The sequence below is a fragment of the Octodon degus genome, unplaced genomic scaffold (assembly GCF_000260255.1).
Source record: "Octodon degus isolate 3935 unplaced genomic scaffold, OctDeg1.0 scaffold00128, whole genome shotgun sequence".
Lineage (NCBI taxonomy): Eukaryota > Metazoa > Chordata > Mammalia > Rodentia > Octodontidae > Octodon > Octodon degus.
The window spans coordinates 296,039-317,275 of record NW_004524704.1 but is presented as its reverse complement, the minus strand read 5'-3'; the positions used below and the strand labels follow the sequence as shown (position 1 = coordinate 317,275).

Below are 21,237 nucleotides of genomic sequence, written 5' to 3'. Positions count from 1 at the left end.
AAGAGAAGCCAGCTGCTTGAGCTGCTGCTACCCCTCCCTTGCTCTCTTGCTCTCTTGCTCTTTGCCACCACCATGAAAGGTTGCTTTCTGCTGTATGCTGCTCTGCATTGGACCCAGCTGAGTGTGGACTGAAACCTCCAGTCCTTCCTTCAAAAAAAAAAAAGTGCGGTTGCACCTTAGCTTGGTCTGCCATATACAAAATAACATCAACCTTATGGCTTAATCAGCAACATAAATTTATTTCTAATAGTTCTGGAGGTTTTATGTTTGAGATCAGTGTCCCTTTTATAAGGGCACTGATCTTAACCATGAGAGCTTCCCTCTCATGACTAAATTATCTCATCATAGGCTCTTCTTCGGATATCATGACATCTAGTATTACATTTCAGCACATGAATTTGGTGGGAACACAGTATTCTATCCATAACATTGTACCCTTGGCTCAAAAATTCATATTTTTATTATATGCAAAATAGATTCATTCCATAACATTCTGCTGTCTGTTCCAAAATTCATGTTTTTATTATGTGCAAAATATATTCATTCCATCCGAGTAGCCCAAAAATGTTGACCATCAATTCTAAAATATAAACTTTAAAGACAATAGTCATCTATTTTAAAAATTAAATACAAATGAGATTCAAAATGCAATTTATTTTCAGACAAAATTTCTCTCACTGTGAACCTGTAAAACCAAGGAAGTTATGTAGATGCTCTCAAATTATAATGGTGCTCTGGAGAGCTGTAGAGTGAATGGACCTTACCTTTCTGAAAGGGGAGGAGTAAGCAGAGAGGAAAGGCCCAAGTAACTCCAAAACCTGGCAAGGCAAGTGCCATGAGATCTTTAGGCTAGAGAATAAAGCCTGTGGCTTGATGGTCTGCCCTCCAGGCCCCATATGGTAGAGATGCTGCATTTAGACCCACTGGAGTAGAGGCCTTGTCCCTTCATCTCTACCTGTCCATGGGGGTGGAGGGGGGGAAAGGGGTCACTGTCCTAGGCATGGACCAACCCCTACGGCTCCCAGTCGTCCCCCACCCATAGCTTTGATGACGGAGATCTAGCTTGTTAAAACGTTATTATCAATGCTCTTCTTAGCCCTATATTTCAAACCAAGAAAGTTACCTTCCTGACTTCTGAATCACTCTGGGGGTCATTTTTAACTTGGCTTGAAAAATACAACTCAGCTCGGTGGTCCTGTCCTATAAAAATCCAAGAAACCTGGCAACCTTCATTCATTCCTTTCTGCCTCCTTCCCCTTCCTTTTAAAGTGTCAGTTTGTGGGTCTAGGCAGCTGAAGAAATGTATGGCTTATGCACTTACTAATCTTTGTATCAAGCCACACCCTTGTGTTGTTTTAGGAACAGGTCTTTCTAACTATTGCAATGTAAGTAAACTGAAAGTGTTCCAGATCTCTAAGATCTGGTTCATGTTCAATTTATTCTGCCCTTAAGTCATTCCGCTCTTCACACATCTTACTATAAGCAGTCAAGGAAACAAGACCAAGCCTTCACTTTGCCTAGTAATATCCTCAGCTAAATATCCCACCTTAGTGCGCACCAGTTCTCATCTCCAAAAACCACGAGAACCGAAACAGAGGTTTCTCACCACTCCACAAAAAGAACTGACTTCTCTCCATTGGGCAAAATGGAAGAAAGGCTGCGACATTAATGACGATGCTAACACATGCTTCATTTCCATCTAAGATTTCCTCAGGATGACACTTACTGTTCATATTTCTCTTAGCCTTCTGTACGCTATTAATTTATGTATTCTCAAAAAAGGAAGCTCTCTGTATAGTTGTCTTTGTTCCTCTGAATCTTCACTAAAGCTACCTTTCGAAGTCATCCTGCTCATCGTTTGTCCTGCGCTGTGCTTCAGAATGCCACCTGTCTCTGCCTGTTATCAACTTCAGAAGTTCCTTCTGCATTTTGAAGTTGTTTCTGATGCCAGAGCTCCACTGCTCAGGACCAATTTTTGTTCTAGTCAGCTTAGGCTGTGATACCAAAATACTTACCTCAGAAAGTTGTTCTTGATTCCCCCCCCACCCCCCCTTTGCAGGACTGGTGACTGAACCCAGAGCCCACACTGTGCTACATCCCAGCCCTTTTTATTTCTATTTTTATTGAAAGTCTAGCTAAGTTGCTGAGCTGCCCCAGCTGGGCTCCAACTTTTGGCCCTCTTTCCTCAGCCTCCTGGACTGCTGGGGTTACACACCCCAGTACACATACACACCATGATGCCTGGCCAACAGAAACCTCTTTCTCTCAGTTCTGGAGTGTAAGACATCCAAGATCAAGCAGCCATGCCTGTTTGGTGACGGATGAGACCTTCCTCCAGTTGGATCTGCTTTCTGCTTGCTCTGTCCGCTTACAGTGGGAAGTGAGCAGTCATTCAAACGTTCCTGAAAAGCGAACTGACACAACTAATTCCCTCCTAAAGACCCAAGATGTTAGAACCATCATACTAGGGATTAGATTTGAGCGTAAGAATTCTAAGATAACAGAAGCATTCAGTTTTGTAGATAACTATGTCACATATAAATCATAAAAATCTGTATTTTCTTCTTAAATACTTTTTTATGTAATTGCATTGTCTGGGATATTAATAATATTAAACAATGGATGTGAAAGATCTCATTGTCTTTATTTTATTACTGGACATGCTTGTGAAAGTCATCATTCTACAAATACTGATGTGGACCTCCTATATGCCGAACATCGTCACAGCTAGGAACAAAACAAAATGAAAAAAACCTTGCTTTCCTGGAGTCTACTTTCTAATTGGCTAGATAAACATGTAAACTTGTCAGGTTACCAGTAATAATACCTAAGGTAGAGAAAATCTCAACAGGAAAAGGTGCTACTTGTGCTGGGGTGGAGTGAGGGAGTTGTGATTTTTAAACAAGACAATCCCAGAAGGTTCCACCACGAATGTAATATTTCAGTAAGACATGAATGAGTCGAGCTCCGACTGTGAAACAAGTGCAAAGGCCCCACACATGGTGGTAGGAGATGGGGCTGAGGAGCGGCCAAGGGACTGCTGGGGTTCGAACAGAACGAATGAGGATGCGAGAAGGTATATTTAGACTTAAAGACTGCATTGCAGGAACTTTGGTTTTTATGATAAATAAGATGAAAAACTTCTGGGAGTTTTTTTTTTTTTTGTATCAAATTGAAATTCTCTGAATTATGTTTTAAATGCTGCGCTCTGGCCACTGCATTCAGAAGAGAAGGGTATGGATAGGAGTGGGGAGTGGTGGAAATTGCAGCAGAGTCGAGGTCTCCCTTGCTGGTCTGCTGATGTGGGATACAGGTAAAATAGAGGAATCTAGATGAGTCCAAAGCCTTTCATCTGAATACTTGGGAGGCGGAGCCTTTTTCTTTGCTGTAATTCGGAGAATTATGGGAGGAAAAAGGCTTTGGAGTCAAAATAATAAAGTCAGATTGGAATATGTTAAGTTTCAGAAGCTCAAGTGGAGATGTCAAGTAGGTGGTTGTATTACAAGTTGTGAATTTAAGAAAATCATCTTACTGGACTTACAATTTTGTGTAGAAAGCTAGTAGATCCAGTTTAAAAAAAAAAAAAAAAAATCTGTGATTTAAAACAGTTCTTGAAGGGCCAGCCAGAAAGCTCAGCGAATTAAAGTGCTTGCTTAGGCAGACACAGGGACTGGGTTTGATCCCCAGCATGTGCCGGCCCTGCCCCCAGGGCATGTTGTTCACTGAGACTGGGCGTGGTGGTGTGCATCTATAATCCTCGCACTTGGAGGCTAGAAACAGGAGGATCGCTACGAGTCCAGTCTGTAGTACAGGGACCCTGTAGACCCTGTACTAAATACATAAAAAGAAAAAATAAAAGAGTCCTTGGCATAGATTACTGTGCCCATACAAATTTTAAAGGAGGAGACAAAAAGGGAACTACGAAGGAGAAAGAAGTAACCAGTGAGATAAAAGACACGCAGGTGAGAGTAGTGCCCAGGAGGACAAGGGAAGAGGGTAGAATTCAAAGGCAGTGGAGTTGTCCCTGTGTCTGTGTTACTTGGTTTGGGCTACCACAATAAAAGGCCCTTCTAAAGTAAAGGAAATTAATTTCACAAGGTTCTGGAGGCCAGGAGTATGAGATTAGGGTGGAGAGACATGTTCAGTCCATTGCAATGTCATACTAAGGCTATGTCTTAGTTTGTTTTCTGTTGTCAGAATGTGTACCTCTTGATTTTATAAAGAAAAGAGTTTTAATTTGGCTCATGTTCTTGATCCTGGAAGTTCATAATCTTCTAGGCTTCTGATGAGGGCCACACACTACTTCAAGTTAGCTCATAAAATGGTGGCAAGCAGGCAGTGGTGAGAGAAAAGATAAGGGGATCCTTGCTTGGTAGCAACCCCCTCTCATGACTGCTAGCTAGTTCTCTTGGAACTACATTAATGCATTCATGAGGGCAAAGCCCCTGGGGCCGAAATACTTCTTAGGGGACCCACACCACCTTTCCATCATCACACTGCGGAATTGAGTTCAGTGTGAGTTCTAGGGGAGGAAAAGCCATATTGTCATCATAGCAGCCCGGTAGAAAATGACAGCACAACTCTAATATAAAAATGTAAAGACATGATAGCTATAAAAGCACTTTCAGTGTAGGGGTGGGACAGCCCCTCCGTTTGTTAATTTATCTCAAATTTAACTCTTGATTGTTTTCAAATAAGGAAACACGGTTTTGGTTTTCAGCCAGTCATTAGAGACAGTGTCATATTTTAAAACCAGTTTCAGTGCTTGTTAATTTAGTCTGACACCTTCCCGCCAATTTTTGTCTTCTGACTAAAGTGGAGTTCAGATAAATTTTAGTAATCCAACTAATTTATCAAAAGTAATCTCCACCATTAGATTATTTAGCTGAGTGTAGCCCTGAAAAATGGTTGTTACTCGCCCACAGCATTTGAAACACTTTTCTCTGTTGCCCACTGTGACTGGCATTGAATACAGTTCATGAAAAGTCTACTGCCAGTTAAAGTAGTACTTCTTTGAGGCTAATTCATGTTTTATTTTTTATCTTGTAGATCTGTGGGTTTTAGATTTATTTTTATTTTATTTATTCTCTTGGGCATGTCCTGTATTCTTTCTGTGTTTTGTTTTCTTCTCTTCCAATTCTGAGATGTTCTCAGCCAGTTTCCCTTAAATACCACTTCCCTGAGAATCTGTTGATTCTTCTGATAAAAGTCATGTTGGTTCCCTGTCGCAGCCTTTCAGTGCCACTGCTGTACTTGTCCCAGTTCTCTCACGCTGCCTGTGTAGATCTGTACTGCATTCTGGGTATGGTCCTATGCAACGTCACTTACTGCCTTTGCAGGTGCTTTGGGACAAGATTATTCCATCTGAATCTTTTCAATGGTTGTGTATTTTCCATTTCATACGTTTATTATGGCTATTTCATATTTGCTTATTTTTGCCTTTAATCTCTTCAATTCCATTGTGAGTGGCATTCTTTATTTCATTGGTTACCTTACATTTATGCCATTAAAATAATTGTAATTGATCCTGTGATTTGCATGTTACTGAGAGAATCCTTGAGCTCAGATTATTCAGTTGGAGGGATGGGAAGGCCAAAACCATGTGGAGTTGGATTTCCATCTTCTATTTCAGGCTTTTGACCTTCCAATGTGTAGTTGTCACTCTGATTGTCCTTCCTCATCTAAGTGTTTTCCTTTGTCTCCAGTACTCTCCCAAGACCTTTAGTTCTGAAGCAACTCTTTCATTTGTATCCCATGATTCGTTCCACCTAGAAATGGTTTTGCAGATATGCCTAGTTCAGTCCCTGAGCCACTGGGCTTCTTGGTGTAGGTCTTATCCAGATGGGTTTCTCTACCTCTTCATTCTTCAGTAGTCAGGTACCATGGAATGGTTTGAAAGAGTTTCTTGGATACCTTTATGAGTGGCAGAACCACAGCCTGTGATTTCATGCAAGTCACTTAGGATCTGGTCTCCCAGTACTCACGGTGGAGCAGTTTATGTCTCACTGGAATGGGTCTGAGCCTTTTTCTGTTTCAGTACATGAATCATAAAAGTGCCTGTGGCTGTAGCCCACTTACCTACCGCTTGTGTTTTCTGTTTAGTTTCTGGTCTGCATAAATATTCTGTTTTTAAGAATATATTGTTTTCAGAATTACTAAGCATTGTATTCAGAACAGAATATACAGTCTTTAGAAATGACCTCACGATGGCAAAATGACCCGAAGCACATTTCAGTTTAATTACTATTGCTCTAAGTTACACATATGACAATATATGTATATTAATTATATGGCAGATTTACCAAGAGCATAATTCAATAAAATTTTTTCCTATTTCTATAAGTTCATGTTAAATTTGGTAATATTATACTAAAATAACTTTTTTAAGCCATAGTTTAGTCCTAAGAGAAGACCAGTTCCCTAAATACTACAGGTCACTTACCCTGATTGGTGAGGTTGTAGATACAGCATTTGTATCCCAGTATTTTTTTAATCTGCAGTGACGCATAAATCTTGCCAAAGTAATCCCTTCTGGGTTGATAGCTTTTTGTCTTCCTCCAACTCTCCTTTAAATGAAAATCAGGGGCCGGGGAGATGGCTCAGTGGGATAAGCGCATCCCTGGCAAGCGCATGGGCCTGAGTTCAATCCCTGGTTCCGCCAAAAAAAGAAAAGTATAAAAATGAGGTATAAAAAGTAAAGCCATATTGATATGCTGAGCTGTAAAAGGCTCAATTCAACAACTTCTGACTGTGCCAGTCCTATGGATAAATGAAAATCAATTCTGGAGGATGGAGAAAGAAAGGTGATGCCTTTTCAAAAGGATCTACAAACTGCAGTACAAGGTTTCAGAGTAAATCCTTAGGGCATTTGACTGAACTTGTCATATACAAAAATGACAGTTCTTGTTATATAGGGTCTTGCTTTATCTTGGTCTTAACCATCCAGCAGAAAAGTATAAAAACGAGGTATGCAAAGTAAAGCCATACTAATATGCTGAGTTGTGAAAGGCTCACATCAATAACTTTTGACACTGCCAGGCCTACAGATAACCCACTACTATTATGGACTGCTGGACTATATTGGATTATTTTTGATGAATTCATGCATCTACTGTATTTAAATGGAAATGGAATACCCATCTCTGAAAAAACTAAACAAAAAATGGGGATACAAATGAATGAACATTTTGTGTATATATACCAAATAGTTAGGATAGATAGCTATTTTCTCTTAATTCAGTGAGAAGAAAGATTTGTACTAATAGTGTTTGGACAGGATATCATGTCTGTCTCTTGTACTATGAATAACCACTATGAAGACAGCGGTGTGCAATGTATTAATTATTGTAACTGTCCTACTGACCTGTTTTGAAACTGTCTCATTGCTGTTTGTTTCTCAATATATTAAGAAAAAAAAAAGAAAAAGAAAATGGACTTCCAAGCACAAGTAAGACCTGTTGTCACTTCCTGAGGGTTAAGTCTCTGATGAGTCAAAAGTGCCAAAAAGGAGACTGAGTGTTATAGAGAGGAAAGAGGGCACCAGATGCCAGTGTGCCCTTCTTCACTGTGCGAGTATGGGGAGAAGCTTAGCAGGAATGGTTCATAAAGCTTAATTTGCCTCGCTATGAGCATCAGTGGAGAAACGAGTCAAATGCACCCCATAATCATTAAAAGCACTCACAAAGGAAAGCATATTTAATCACCCTTGAGTAAAGAAGGAAGTTAAAAATAAATTTTCAAACCTCGTGTTTATGGTGACCAGTGATTTTGATTATGTGATAGCATTACTGTATAAGTTTATGCCACAGATCATAGTATCATTTTATCCCCAAAGTTTATAGGATAAAATGTTTTAGAACAATGCTTTTTGTTCATTTATGTCTTTTTGTTTTTCCCTCTGAGAGTATTTAGTTTGACTGCTAAAGAATACTGATTTTACGTGCCTTAAATTATGGGTCCTGCAGCATAGGCAACTTCTCCTTGGGGCGGATTTGTCATCTCCTGTGGTGTTCTCTCTTCTTTCAGCCAGTTGGGTCCTGAAGTAGCTGAAATGCGAAAAAGACAGCAATCACAAAATGAAGGAACACCTGCTGTGTCCCAAGCTCCAGGAAACCAGAGGCCCAACAACACCTGCTGCTTCTGCTGGTGCTGCTGTTGTAGCTGCTCCTGGTATGTCGTGGTGTGGGTACAGTGACTTTTCAGTCAATGGCAGGTCACACACAACAATGGTTCTCCAAGATTATGGTGGGGCTGAACAATTCCTATCACCTAGTAAGATCATAGCCTTCGTAAAGTGTAGAGCCACACACCTCTCCCACACATCCCTCCACATGTGTGTGGTGGTGCTCGTACCGGCAAACCTGAGGCACCACCAGGGTACAAAAGGAGAACACGTGCCATTATGCATACTACATTGTGCTTGATAATAGATGACTACATACTGGTTCATGTATGTGCTATAGTATTTTAGAGTATACTTCCACTTAAAAAAAAACCAAGTTGACAGTAAAATCGCCTCGCATGTTAGGCCAGCAGCAGTCTCATTCCTCTCTTGTGTATTTGGTCCCTTGACCAAATCACAGGACCACACTGAGTGACTGACCTACATCATCTAGGTTTGTTTATATTCTATGATGTTCCCAAATGATAAACTTGCCTAGAAATGCATGTTTCGGATCGTAGCTCCCCTGTTATTTGATGTACTATTGTATTCATTTGGCAGCAACCAGTGTGACAAAATTTAAGCATTCTGTTCAGTGTTTTAATCTTGAAGAAATTAAGAAACAAATTTTGGCAGGTCAATTAAATAATATCTGGTGACAGAAACATGGCAGAGTACAAAGAGGGAAAAGAAATATTCCTTTCAATAGAATGTAACAGAACTCAAATTATCTCTTTTACAAGATAATTTTACTCATAGGTACGGGCTGAGTTTTTAAAATTTTATAATAATTCAGATCCTCTTTAGAGAGAATTTATTTTTCCAACATGAGGTGTTCCATGAGCCCAGCAAGCTAACCCTTATTCTGGGCTGGGCGCTAATCTTAGCTCATTATGTATAGTGTCACATTTTATTATGACAACAACTTTATGCAACATGGATTCATATGATTGTTGTTTGATAAAGGAGGAATCTGAAGACCAGAGAAGTCAGCTCATTTGCTAGGTCACGTAAGTGGCAAATGAAGACAAGCCTTGAGCCCAGGCAGTCTAACTTCAGAAGCACCCCGTCGAGTCTCTGTACGACATTTCACAGATTAAGAGCGGAGCTAGGCGATTTCTGTAGGGGTGATAAGGAGTACTACATACACTGCGATCAGAATACTTATCTAAAAAAAAAAAAAAAAGACATCTCAGCTAGAACTCTTATTTCCTCCAATCTGAAATTATTAAGGCTTAAGGAAAGAAAGCAAATGAACAGTGTATGACTTCCCTATCAAAAATGATCATCCAAACAGCAGTTTTTTTACATTCATGAAAACTGCTTTGAGCCTTTCAGATTACTACAATATCTGTAGGTTTTCTGGGGCTAGAGCTTTCTGGACTGGATGGTGCCTGTTCATAGTCTGGGATACCACTACAGCACAGAACTTTTTTTTTCCTTTATTAATGGCCCTGGGGTTGGAACCCAGGGCCTTTTCACTGAGCTATATCCTCAGCCCTGTTTCTATTTTTATTTTTTGACAGGGTGTTTATAAGATCACTAAAAAAAATAACCTTGATGAATGTTGGGAAAGGATAGAGGTCATACACAAGAAAATGACTTGATCATTTGGGCCTTTGAAGTAGGTTAGAGAGAGCCAGAAGATCATCGTTGGTCTAAAAGTTCTCCTTGCAGGCCAGATTTTAAAGGGACCCAAAGTTCAGGGATCAGAGGAAAGCAGCATTCAGTCGAGCATTCCCCTGAGGAGTCTCGTTTCTGTGAATCTAAGGGCTTTGGGTTCTATTGATTTTCTCATTACAGACAGTTGGGGAACTGCCTGAATTGGCATTTTGATTAGATGGAACCTTGGAAATTTGCTTGTTCATGTTATCATTTTACCAAAAAGGAAAAGAGAAAGAGTTGTTCTAGAGTCAGTCAGTTATAAAACTACAATCAAAGTGAGCTCTCTGGCACTAATTTCATAGTCTCTAGTTGACTGGATTGGCCTTTATTCAGAGCATACCTTTGATCTTTTAGATTAATGGTCATGAGTCCCAGCATCTTCTCTCCCTGTCCCTACTGTCAGGTCTGTTGCCATCCTGACCCGTAGTTACCTGACCGTGAAGCTGGGTGATTGGACTCTCAGACTCTATGAGGACAAATGTAATGAAATTCAACACTATGTAGAGTACCACCACATACTGTCTTAATGCTGTTATACTAGCTGTAGAATTTTGTTTATTAATAGATGTATAACTACAATGTTATTTTTAGCCATCTTTTTAAGAATTGTGGATGGGAAAAAATCTGACATAAAACAAGTTTTGATTCTTTGTTTTATTAATATTTTGTCTGTGGAGATGTAACTGCATTTACTGAAACCTGCTTTTCTTTTGTCTGCCCTACCAACATTTCGTAAGACTTGCTTTTATTCTTAAAGGACACACTGAATAGCAGAACACGCAGATTTGTCCATGGGCAGCAGATTGTCCGGAACACAGTCTGTGGATCAAACAAAGAAAACAGCTTTTGGAAACCCCGTCAAGTTGCCCCAGCACGAGGGGATACCTCTCTTGGGTCTGCACACACGTGGTGTGCTGCTGGGTGCTCCTTGAGCCCCGGAGTGGAATGTGGCCGTCAGGAGGGCACCTGGGAGCCACGGGTCACAGATGCCTGAGCCGGGGAGGCCTTCAGCTCCACAGTCTGCACACTTATATTCTATTTGAGACAAATGATAGGTGATTTCTCATATAAGCAACTTAATTTTTCAAAAAGGAGGAAAGTTAAATTACCTTGAAAAATGGATTTTTAATTATGATATCCAGCTACAAATGAAAATGTCCTATATATGCATTTTGAAATTATAATTTTTTTACTTTAAATGCAGAATATTATAATGGAATTTTTGAGTTAAAAAAAAACCACAAGAAGGTGCCAGGTATGGTGCGCATGCCTGTACTGCCAGTACTGGGGAGACTGAGGCAGGAGGATCACTGCAATTTCGAGGCTAGCCTGGGCTTCATACTGAGCTCAAGGGTAACCTGGGCTAGCTAGCAAGATCCTGTCCCCTCCACACCAAACATTAAAAAAAAAGGAAAGAAAGAAAGAAAAAAGTGTTCTTCAGATTATCCAGATTAGGCCAAAGGAGCAAAACAAAAGAAAAATGAAAAAGATGTAGTTTAGGGACAAAAACAAGAATCAAAATATGAAATGGCTTTCTTCTGTGAAGAGGAACAGTTATTGTGTGGCTGATTTCATTTTGTCTTAAGGAAATAAAGTGCTAGGAAAACAAAGGTATAATGTAGGAATCAGTATAAATACTTCACCTTAGCTTTACATATCAGCTTTTAAAATGTGATGTTTCCTTCTAATTTGAGATTGTCATTCATATTTCATGGTTGGTTCATGTCTAATTTTGTTACCCTATTTTTATAAAAATAGCTAGTAGGATTTATTTGGTAGTGAATACACTCAGTAAGTACCTAGCTGCTATGTATTTCCAGTTTCCTTGAAAATCATAACAGATCAGAATCTTTGCGATGACTTTTAAACTGATTCCTTCTCAAGCCCCATCGAAGAACAGGTCTTCCCTCCCCGGATCCTTTTGTCCCGTCTTTCCCCAAAGTACTCCATTTCAACAAGTGAACAGGAACATGCGGCTAGACCATTTATTGTCTTACATCAACGAGTGATGGATACTTGAGGATCGGTATTCGTCTCTTCAGGCCTGAAACCTGCTCTGCATGGCACTGATTCTCACCAGGTGGCCAGACTGTTGAGAGCAGCACTGGCAAACCTTTCAGGGACTGAATACCCAAATTGTAACCCCAAATTGTATTTATCACCAAGTGCTGACACTGCTATTAAACCCGAATACTGAGGTTTAAGTTTAGAAAAAAAAACAACTCACAATTTAATGTCTTTTGTCTTAAAAGAAAAACACAATAACCAAGCTTTTGGTAATACAAGTAGTGTTTTATTGGAATATAGAAGTGCATTTGGTGTGGTTTTGCAGAAGTACTGCGATCTTTGCTGTTGTCTGTATGGTGTTAATTTGTCACACCTTGGCTCACACTCCGTTAGCTTGAGAACAGCACAGGCAGCACTCAGGTCGCCTGTTGGTCTGTTTCTTGTATCAGATCTGCTGTAATTGAAAGCTGAAAACAGCTGCTCACAGGCATGAGATGATCCAAACAAAGTAAGAAAAGCAGTCCCAAGTGCTTTCACTGACTTGAAATCATTTGACAGAGAATTCCACACTTACTGAACTATAAAATCTGTTACCAAAATTCCCTTTTGCAGCTGCTACAATGCTATAACATTCCTTGTATATTTCATGCTGATTTGTAGGATGGGTTGCAAATGTAGAATTTTCTAAGTGTTTTTTTAGATTTGTAAAATATTTCAACACCCCACTTCCAAGGTTTGGGGTGACTTTGCTCACATGCCAGCAGAGAGGGCTCTGCGTGCTCATCACAGCATCCATGAGCCACTGATTTAGAGGTTCACAGCCGAAATCAGCAATAATAACTTGCCTTTTCAGGTACTAGCCTTCTTCTCTGTTCTTGATGAGAAAGAAAAATCTTTGGGAGGTGTTGGGGCTCCTCACAAACGGCTGTCGGGCCATGTGACTTAATAATGACTTAGCTCAGAAGTTTGCGCTTGAGATGACTCATGTGACAGCACATTGGGAACTAGACCCCACTGAGTGTTAACAAACATACAGAGCACCAAAGGGGAGAGAAGGAAGTGAGGCTTTCAGATTTCTTTTGTGTTTAAAGCTGAGGTCTAGGTTGTCCTATGAATGCTCTCATAACATCAGAGGTTACGCTAAAATAACCCAGGATAGTTTTCTTGGTCTTCAGATGCTAATTACTTTTTTAATGCCTGGTTGATTCTGGGGAGGGGTCCCCTTAAGCAGGTGGGTCTCCTTGTGTTCAGTTGTATAAAGCAGAACTCAGGAGACCTCAACTGCCATGCGCTCTGGATGGTGGGATGGTCATGTGACCTCTGCTTAGTGCTGAGGGAAGTAGGGCATCCAGGATTACGGACTGCAGCCTGGCCTCCCACTGGCTGTTGCCAGTGCAATTACTCTGTCTTTCAATGTTTTACACATTAGACTCAGCTATCAAATTTTGTTTGAAGAAAAAATACCCTCACTAAAAAAATTAAGTTTGGAAAGTGCGGTATCTAATTTCACATATCAGTAAACTGTTGGCTGCCTCTAGTCAGTAGGTGGGTCAGTGATAGAAGGGGCCTTCATAATGTCCAGCCTGGTGGTGGTCCACTGTACTGTGACACCTCTGAACTTTGCACTCCCAGATCCCATGTGAGCCTTTACCAAATCCAGCCTTCCCAGTGAAACTGACAATCTCCTGTACTGTGGGGTGCTGTCCCTAAGATGTCTATGGCCCCTGCACCAGAGTCTTCTCAGGAGAGATTAGTCACAGAATAAATAAATTCAGTAAAAATTAACTAGTCCTTTGAAATTAAATTTGTCTCCCTATTGGACCTATTTGTTGCCAGAATTCCCATACTGTGGGAAAGATCTCACTAAATAAATGTTAGGTGCTTCAGAAACATGCTTTTGGTTGCCCCTCTGTCTGTTTTTAACAAGTACCACAGCCTCTGTAATTCAAAACAGTGCCAAAATAATGTCTTACTTATCCTTTGTTGCTGTTATACTTTAGCTGCCTGCCAATGGAAAACTATGCATTTCTAAACAAATGCTGCATCAAAAGGAGTACACATGGTATACCTTTGAAAAGGCCAGCTCTGTTCTAATTCTGGTCACTTTCCAGTGGGCAGGACTCTGGTCACAAGTCACACAGATTTGGTAAAGGCAGCTTTAATATCACACTCTTTTAGAGGGCAACCTGTGAATAATTCCAAACATTCTTATTTAGATTCAGTTGCTTGAGGAGGGCTTTGTTTCGAGGGAGAGCCAGGGAGGACCTGGTGAAAGCTGAGGAAACAGCAGTGACAGGAGACAGTGGACATTCGAGAAATTATAAGTGAGGGATTGAATGAATGAATGAATGAATGACGATGTTCCATAGTCCAAATGTCCACTTTTTGTGTTTGTATGTATGGCCTGTTTAACCTCAGTTCAATTAGCAGATGTCTTTTGATTTTGTAGTTTAAAGTTTATAAGACAGGAAGTTCATCCACAGTACCATGAGACAGTGCTCCTAAACTGTAGAGTTCTGTGGGTTATATGTATGACGATCTGGTTCCAAGAGCTCTGGAAATCCTGTGCAGAGTAAGATATTCCACAGGAAAAACGTATGCTCCCATGTGGGATGAATCAGCTTTCGGAGGGTGACAGGTACAAAGGAGACTATTTACTCACTGGTGCCTCAGATGAAATGATTCAACAGCATGTGTGAGCAATTTTACTTCCAGGGAGTGGTGTCTTCTCCATGGTGCAGATGTGGATTTCTGTTTTCCTTGTCAAAAAAAATATTCCTTGCCTTTTAAAACATGCATCTTAGCATTTCCATTTGCACAAGCTAGAAGGTGCTGTAGATTCTAAGCTGAGCTTATACAAGCAAGTTCAGCCAAGAGACAAGGAAGCGTCCTGGGGGAAAGCTTCGGGACAACACTGGTGACACCTGTGGATGGATTCCCTGAGGTGGGGATAGGAGGGAGAGGAGAATCTGCAATGTGAGGTGTGCCGTGAGGGATCACAGGGCTACTGGAGGGTAAGACCGAGAGAGAGGTCATTGTCAGGTAGTGTCAGCCTCAGGATCTGGAAGGGAAATTGTCAGCCCCACTTTGCCCTGAGGTAACATGGGAGGAAGCATCTGTGGAAGCTTGTGAAAGAGGCACTGCCTTTGGAGACCTGGAGGCCAGGATGTTGGGGGCGGGGGAGAAGTGCACTATGGAGGCTGGAGAATGCTCCATGGAGAAAGATGCTGTGGGAAGGGAGTTGCAAAGAAAGTGAGTGATCTCAGAGGCGGGAGGAGCCTCCTTGTGGTGCAGAAGCTCAGAGTCCTTAAGCAGAGGGAGAAAAGAGAAGAGGCATTGTAGTACAACTGGAGGTGGACTGCATGAAGATCCCATAGCCAGCTCAGACAGAGGAAGAACCTGTGTGTTTTAGCAAGGCTGACTCATAGCGTATGGTACTGTGGTGAGAACTGCAAGTGTCTGGATGGCCAGGATGTGCTGGAGTTTAGGATGCTCTCAGAAAGGACGGCTCCCCACATGCCCATGGCCGTGTCTCTCTCACTTGAACAACACTGAACTTGTACGGGGTCAAAGACCACTTTGGGACTCACTGGACTACTTCATATAGTGAGTCTCCTACTTGACCTGTGCTTTTGTTTTTCAGGTCCAATTTTATTGCATGGATTTTGTAACTGTGTTCACAAAACGCCCAGTCACTATTGGGTATTTTCATAAGCATATGCTAAGGTTTCACACTTTCAAACAGCCAAAAGACTTTTTGGCCTGTAGTATTTGACATGTAGAGGTGCTTAACAGTTGGAGAATGAATGATTGATTTGGATTTGCCAATTGAGTTTACTTTATAAAAAACAAAAATTAAATGTCACAGAAATTGTTGTGAAAAATTTTCCCAAGTCTTGGTCTAATTGTACGGCAGGTGATGATTGTTAGAAAAACCACCAGTTTTTCTTATGCACCATTTTCCTCTATCCTCCTCTGTGTACATATTGTTATTAGTAGTACTGGTTGTAGTCATTTTTAGTAAAGAAGGAAAAGACTTTGGAGAGGAATTTGTTTTAACAGTTCTGGAATATAAGCCAAGATAGCAAAATAAGAACAGAAAGATTGACAGTGACAAATAATAAGATCTTTTCACTGTATGAGAAGAGTAGTTAGGATCTTACACTTCTTTGGAAATGGGAAGTGGCCAGAGATTAATAAGTAAGGGTTGGGGAGATAGCTCAGTGGTCTAAGTACCTGCTTGACAAGCGCGAGGACCCTCATTCCATCTCTAGTACTGCATGCTGAGCCAGCTACTGAAATTGAGCTTGGTGGGGCACACCAGTAATCCAAGCAATGGGGAGGCTGAGACAGGAGGGTCATGAGTCTGTATCAAATAAAATCTTTTTATTTTTATTTTTTGGCAGAACCGGGGATTGAACTCAGACCCTTGCGCTTGCCAGGGAAGCGCTTATTCCACTGAGCCATCTCCCCGGCCCCATAAAATCTTTTTAAAAAACACAACCTTAGAAGATACTGTCAAGAATTAGTCGTAGAAAAGAAAGAAGAAGAGAGGATAACTATGGGCTGGCTTGATGTCGATTCATCAAATGAGAGAGTAAGGAATTATTTAGGGGAAAAAGAAGATGGCAAGTTTGGCCTGCTCTGTCTGTGGTACCTTGGATTTGGTTGTGCAAATGACTCTGAGGCTTGCCAGGCATTTGTACATTAAGTGTGGCAAACCAGGATGTGCCCAGGGATGCAGAGAAGACTCAGACCAAAGTGACACACAGACACAGCAAGGGCGTCACCAAGGCCAAGGAGAGAGATTCACAGAAAAGGGAGTGAGGCTGAGATGCATCAGAGAAGTCCGATCTGGTCAGGATCCTAAAGCTTTCTGTGACGTGGCCAGATGCGAGGTTCTTGGTGTGCTTCATGAGAACCAGGCTTCTCCCTAGTGGGCACAGCGAGAGAGACTTGGAGAAAGAGAAGTTGTGGTGCTGAAGTGTTCATGTTGGTGAAAGTTTAGGGGCAGCAAGTTGGCTTTCCTTTCCTGATCTAATCAATGCAAACTACTCAGTTCCTAAGACAATGAAACTCAACCCCTGCAAATCCTGGAGAAATTAATTAGCTATTTAGACTACCTTTAAAACGCTTTCCTGATTAATAATACAAAATTGAGATAGTAAAATTTTTATTACCCTTATCTTTCCCACCTTTGAAGTATCGGTTATCCTACAAAACGATTGGAATAAATATTAACTCTTTGTTTCTGTCCCTTTCGATTAAAATTCTTCATTCTTCCTTTCTGGCATACTGTTTTTCATGGTCTATGCATGATAGGTCTGTTACAATCTGCCTGCTATTTTAGGGCATTATTCATGAATCCTTTTGTTACATAAAACAATGAAATCCACTTTTTATGAAAGCAAAGTTTATTGTATAATAATTTGCTCACTTGAGCATGCTATAAAAGTCTTAGAAGGAAAAAAGGGAACAAAACTTTTATAAATAAGGAGGGGAAGATGAGTTAAAGGGAGGGGAGAGAGGGGAATGGGAACAAAAGACTCAAAGCATAATCGCGTACAGGTGCACATTCCTTCTGATAAATATGATCATTTTATTACCTAAGCTTAGCTTTAGAAATCCATACTTCGGAGCAGAACTCCCAGTGCCTCCTCCTCCTCCCAGTCGGGCTGGGGCTTCAGCACTTCTGTGTGTGAGGGAAGGTAGGACTGATGCCCAATGAGTGCCAACACTGCTGGTGTTGAGAGTCTTTGCTATGGAAATGAAGAGAATATGCCTCAGAATATATTTTGGAGGATCAACTTTCAGGCCTTGCTGCAGGATTGTGAAGTGTGTGGGAGAAGGCAAAACAGTTTAGAAAAAAATATAATGACAGCAGCAACATGATAAGTTCTTGACCTCTACCTTAGCGTTTTCAGGCTTGTAAGGAAGTAGCATGTGGCATCAGGGCTGAAAACACTATTAAAGAAAAACAGTATATACTAAACGAAGCTAGAACACTGTTTTGGAAAAACAAAAATCTCACAGACACAGACCTGATTAAACAGTGTATAGAAGAATGTCCAGCCAGGATTGAAATTGGACTGCATTACAAGATCCCTTACCCAAGGCTGATTCATCTACCTCCAGTGGTCCTCGCCCCACTACAAGGCCAGGATTTCAAACTCAGGAGAAACTGAGGGAACTTTCCAAATCAGTATATCTCAAGTCTCCTGATGAAGTTTCCAAACCCAGAAGAAAGTTTATGAAAATGATGAACCAACTAGATCTTGGATATAAACCAGATATCAAGAACCTTTGATTAAGGGCAGAAATTCAAATTTCTTCAGACCTCTGGAATTGTTCTTCACTACGATGCTGCATGTCAGGACATTCCTGGGATTTGTCAGGGTTGTCTCACTTGAGCCGATGACATTAACCATACAGCTCTTGGAGCTTACATGTTCACTGATGTCACCTTTGGAAATAGACACAGGCCTGTGGGAGGAAGCTGATGATGATAAAAGTGTTTGGAGCACCTCATTCACCACTGCCAGCATATTCAAGGAAAGCAGCCAGCTTCTGGAAAGGTTTATGGCTACTCTGCAGCATACACTGTGCCCAGAGTAGTTTTGAGGGTTTTTTTTTTTTTCCTTCCAGGTTACATATTTTCTTATCATGGGGGTTGTTGTATATGCTTTTATTGAGGGGCATGGTCTTTTGATTCCTTCAATTTCCAGATAAACTTCTCCTTAAAAATGCATCTTTGAAAAAAAAAAAAAAAGGAACCTTAGGTTTGATCATGGTTTTTCATGAACATTTTATAAGACACCCATTTCCCCTCCCTGTACACAAAAGTGTATGCATGTCCAACCTTAAAGCCTGTGATAATGAAAGATGAGTTGGGATCTAAAAAAACTTCTTGAAACTCATACTTTATTCATTGTATTTTACTTTAATATAATTGAAAAGTACAAGATCTGAGGTGGTTTTCTAATTATGTCTAAACAAAAGTGGGTCAAATAGAGATGAGAATCCTTGGCAAGTTACTTGTACATCAGTGTTACTATATCTTAACTTCAAAGAGAGTGGTATTGCCAGTAAAGACAGCTCTCTACCCAAAAAAAAAAAAAAAAAAATCCATACCAATTACACACACTAGTATGCCACATATGAATATCAATTTCATGCAAAGGAATAATTTTTCTCAATAGAAAGCAAATTCTACCATTGCTGCTTTTGATATAAAGAAATACAGATTATTTAAAAGCACAGAACGATTTTAGTCAACCAGTTCCCCAAGCAGTAGTAGAGTAATAACTCTCCGTGCCTTATTCTAAGCACAGGTTAGATTGTCATATTTAGGGACACATAACTTTTGTGAAATGTCTTTCTTAAGTATCACCTACTTTCAGGAGATAACTTGAGATAAGAGAAAGAGCAACCTCTGGGGAATTAGATCTGGTATATATATCCCTGTTCATTAATCTCTCTGAATCTTAGCTTCTTCATTGATAAAAAATGATTAGTAGCATATATAAATAACCTAGTTTATGGCTCAGTACATGTTACAGGGCCCATAAATAATTCTTCTCCTTTTTTTTTTTTTTTGGTACTGGGGATTGAACTCGAGACCTTGTACAAGCCAAGCAGGCGCTCATACCACTGAGCTGCCCCCCTGCCTCCTATTCTTTAGTAATAGATGTTATGCCTCACTTCTTTGTGAGTCCCAAACTGAAAGGATTTTTTTTTTTAAGGTAGGAGAATTTTATTGAAAATAAGGAAAATAGCTCCTGAATTTCTAGGAGGGGTCCCGGATGGGGTGGCTAGCAAGCCCTAATTTACAGATCAAAGTCACATGTGGGTACAATCTGGGTCAAACTATCGTCAGCCTATAGGATTATAAATATTTAAGCTGAAAGGAATTTAAAATAGGATGTGATGATTGTGCATATAACGATGTTCTTCATACTTGTCAAGGACCCAAGGGAAGGTAGCCCAGCACCCCATGCTTGAAACTGTGGATTCAATATCCAGCATGGAAAGCAAAGTGAAACAACACAATACATTACATGTTGTCAATTCACGTTACAAACGCAGTTTTGTATTCCATGCCACAGTGACCTTCCTCGCAGCTCCTCTGCTAAGCCTGCATTCCTGGAGCTCACACCACACAGCCATAGGCTGTCCAGAGTGTGAGAAGTCCTGTGCAGTGCAGTGAAGTATCCCGCCTTTCGGGATTGTTACCATTGATTGCACTGGTCCCGAGGCAAGTCATAGCCACAGGAACCGAAAAACACCAGGAAAAGGATGTATCTTAGTTACTTTTCTCACCACTGAGACAAAATACCTGATACCCAAAGTTGAAAAAGAAAGGTTTAACATGACCATTTGGTGTGCTCTTTCACAGACCTTGGTTTTCAAATAAATATATTAAAACCTCCAATAAAACAGAAAAAGAAAGGTTTATTTGGCTCACAGTTTGTAGAGGTTTCAGTCTGTAATTGGCTAACTCCAAGGCATCACAGAGAACAACTCATGGCACTCATGGGATAGCAAGAGCAGTGAGGGAGGGACAAGTCGCTTCCTGTCCCTTATATTGTAATGCGGGTTACCCACCCTAGGGCAAGTGTAGCACTCACACCCTTAATCCTAGCTATAACTGCCAAACCAGTCAGGGGACTGATTTATTAACCACAGGCCCCTGGTCCCAGCACTACACACTCTAGATGTAGCCACCTTGGAAAAGCCTTATGACCACACGAGGCTCTGGGGAAACATCTAGGCACAAGTCATACATAACAGGATGAGTGGGACACTGATAAGGGACCCTGCCAACTGTCAGACTTGTTTCTAAATGTCAACTGTTTCAGTCCAACTTTTCGTTCTGCTTTTATCAAAAATTGGAATTTGAAGTTCCAGTGTAATTTGTCATTTAAAGGTTCATGTGATCATGTGCCATTTAATAACGGAGTCTATGAACTGACCAGAAATCCACTTTCCTTTCGTATTGAAGGTGCTTGCTTTTCCACAAAGTATACACTAATTTACCTATAATTTACAGAGAAAGTTACTGTGGATTGAGGAAGCAGTTTAAAATAAGGTTTCAGGGCTGGGAAGATAAAATAAGCGTTTGCCTGGCAAGCATAAGGTCCTGAGTTCAATCCCCGGTACCACAAAAAATAAATAAGGTTTCAATCAACTGGAGGACTAAAGTAGAGGACTCCTATGTTTGGCATGAAGCATACATAAAATATATCTACATATTCAGTTCTGTAATTCTCTTCATTTTAAGAAAGCATAGGGCTAGCCAAATAGCTCAGCAAATTAAAGCACCTACAAGCAGGCGCAGGGGCCAGGGGTTGGATCCCCTGGCGCTCTGTGTCAGCTCCACCCCCCAGGGTTCACTGAGATGGCAA

At 40.7% G+C, this 21,237-nt stretch overlaps 1 protein-coding gene and 1 pseudogene across 2 annotated transcripts in view; both read left to right on the top strand.

The window, feature by feature from the left end:
* Positions 1 to 21,237, top strand: part of Rgs17 (regulator of G protein signaling 17) — a 161,864-nt gene that overhangs the window by 111,943 nt on the left and 28,684 nt on the right. The window contains exons 1-2 of one of the 2 annotated variants that reach the window (XM_023700951.1): positions 3,671 to 3,674; positions 8,026 to 8,169. In XM_023700951.1, coding sequence (XP_023556719.1) covers positions 8,051 to 8,169 — 119 coding nt within the window. In that variant the 5' untranslated portion in view covers positions 3,671 to 3,674; positions 8,026 to 8,050. Of the gene's footprint in view, positions 1 to 3,670; positions 3,675 to 8,025; positions 8,170 to 21,237 lie in introns of those variants that run through there. The other variant, XM_004640872.1, reaches the window with a different exon arrangement.
* LOC105743489 lies at positions 17,708 to 18,140 on the top strand (annotated as a pseudogene).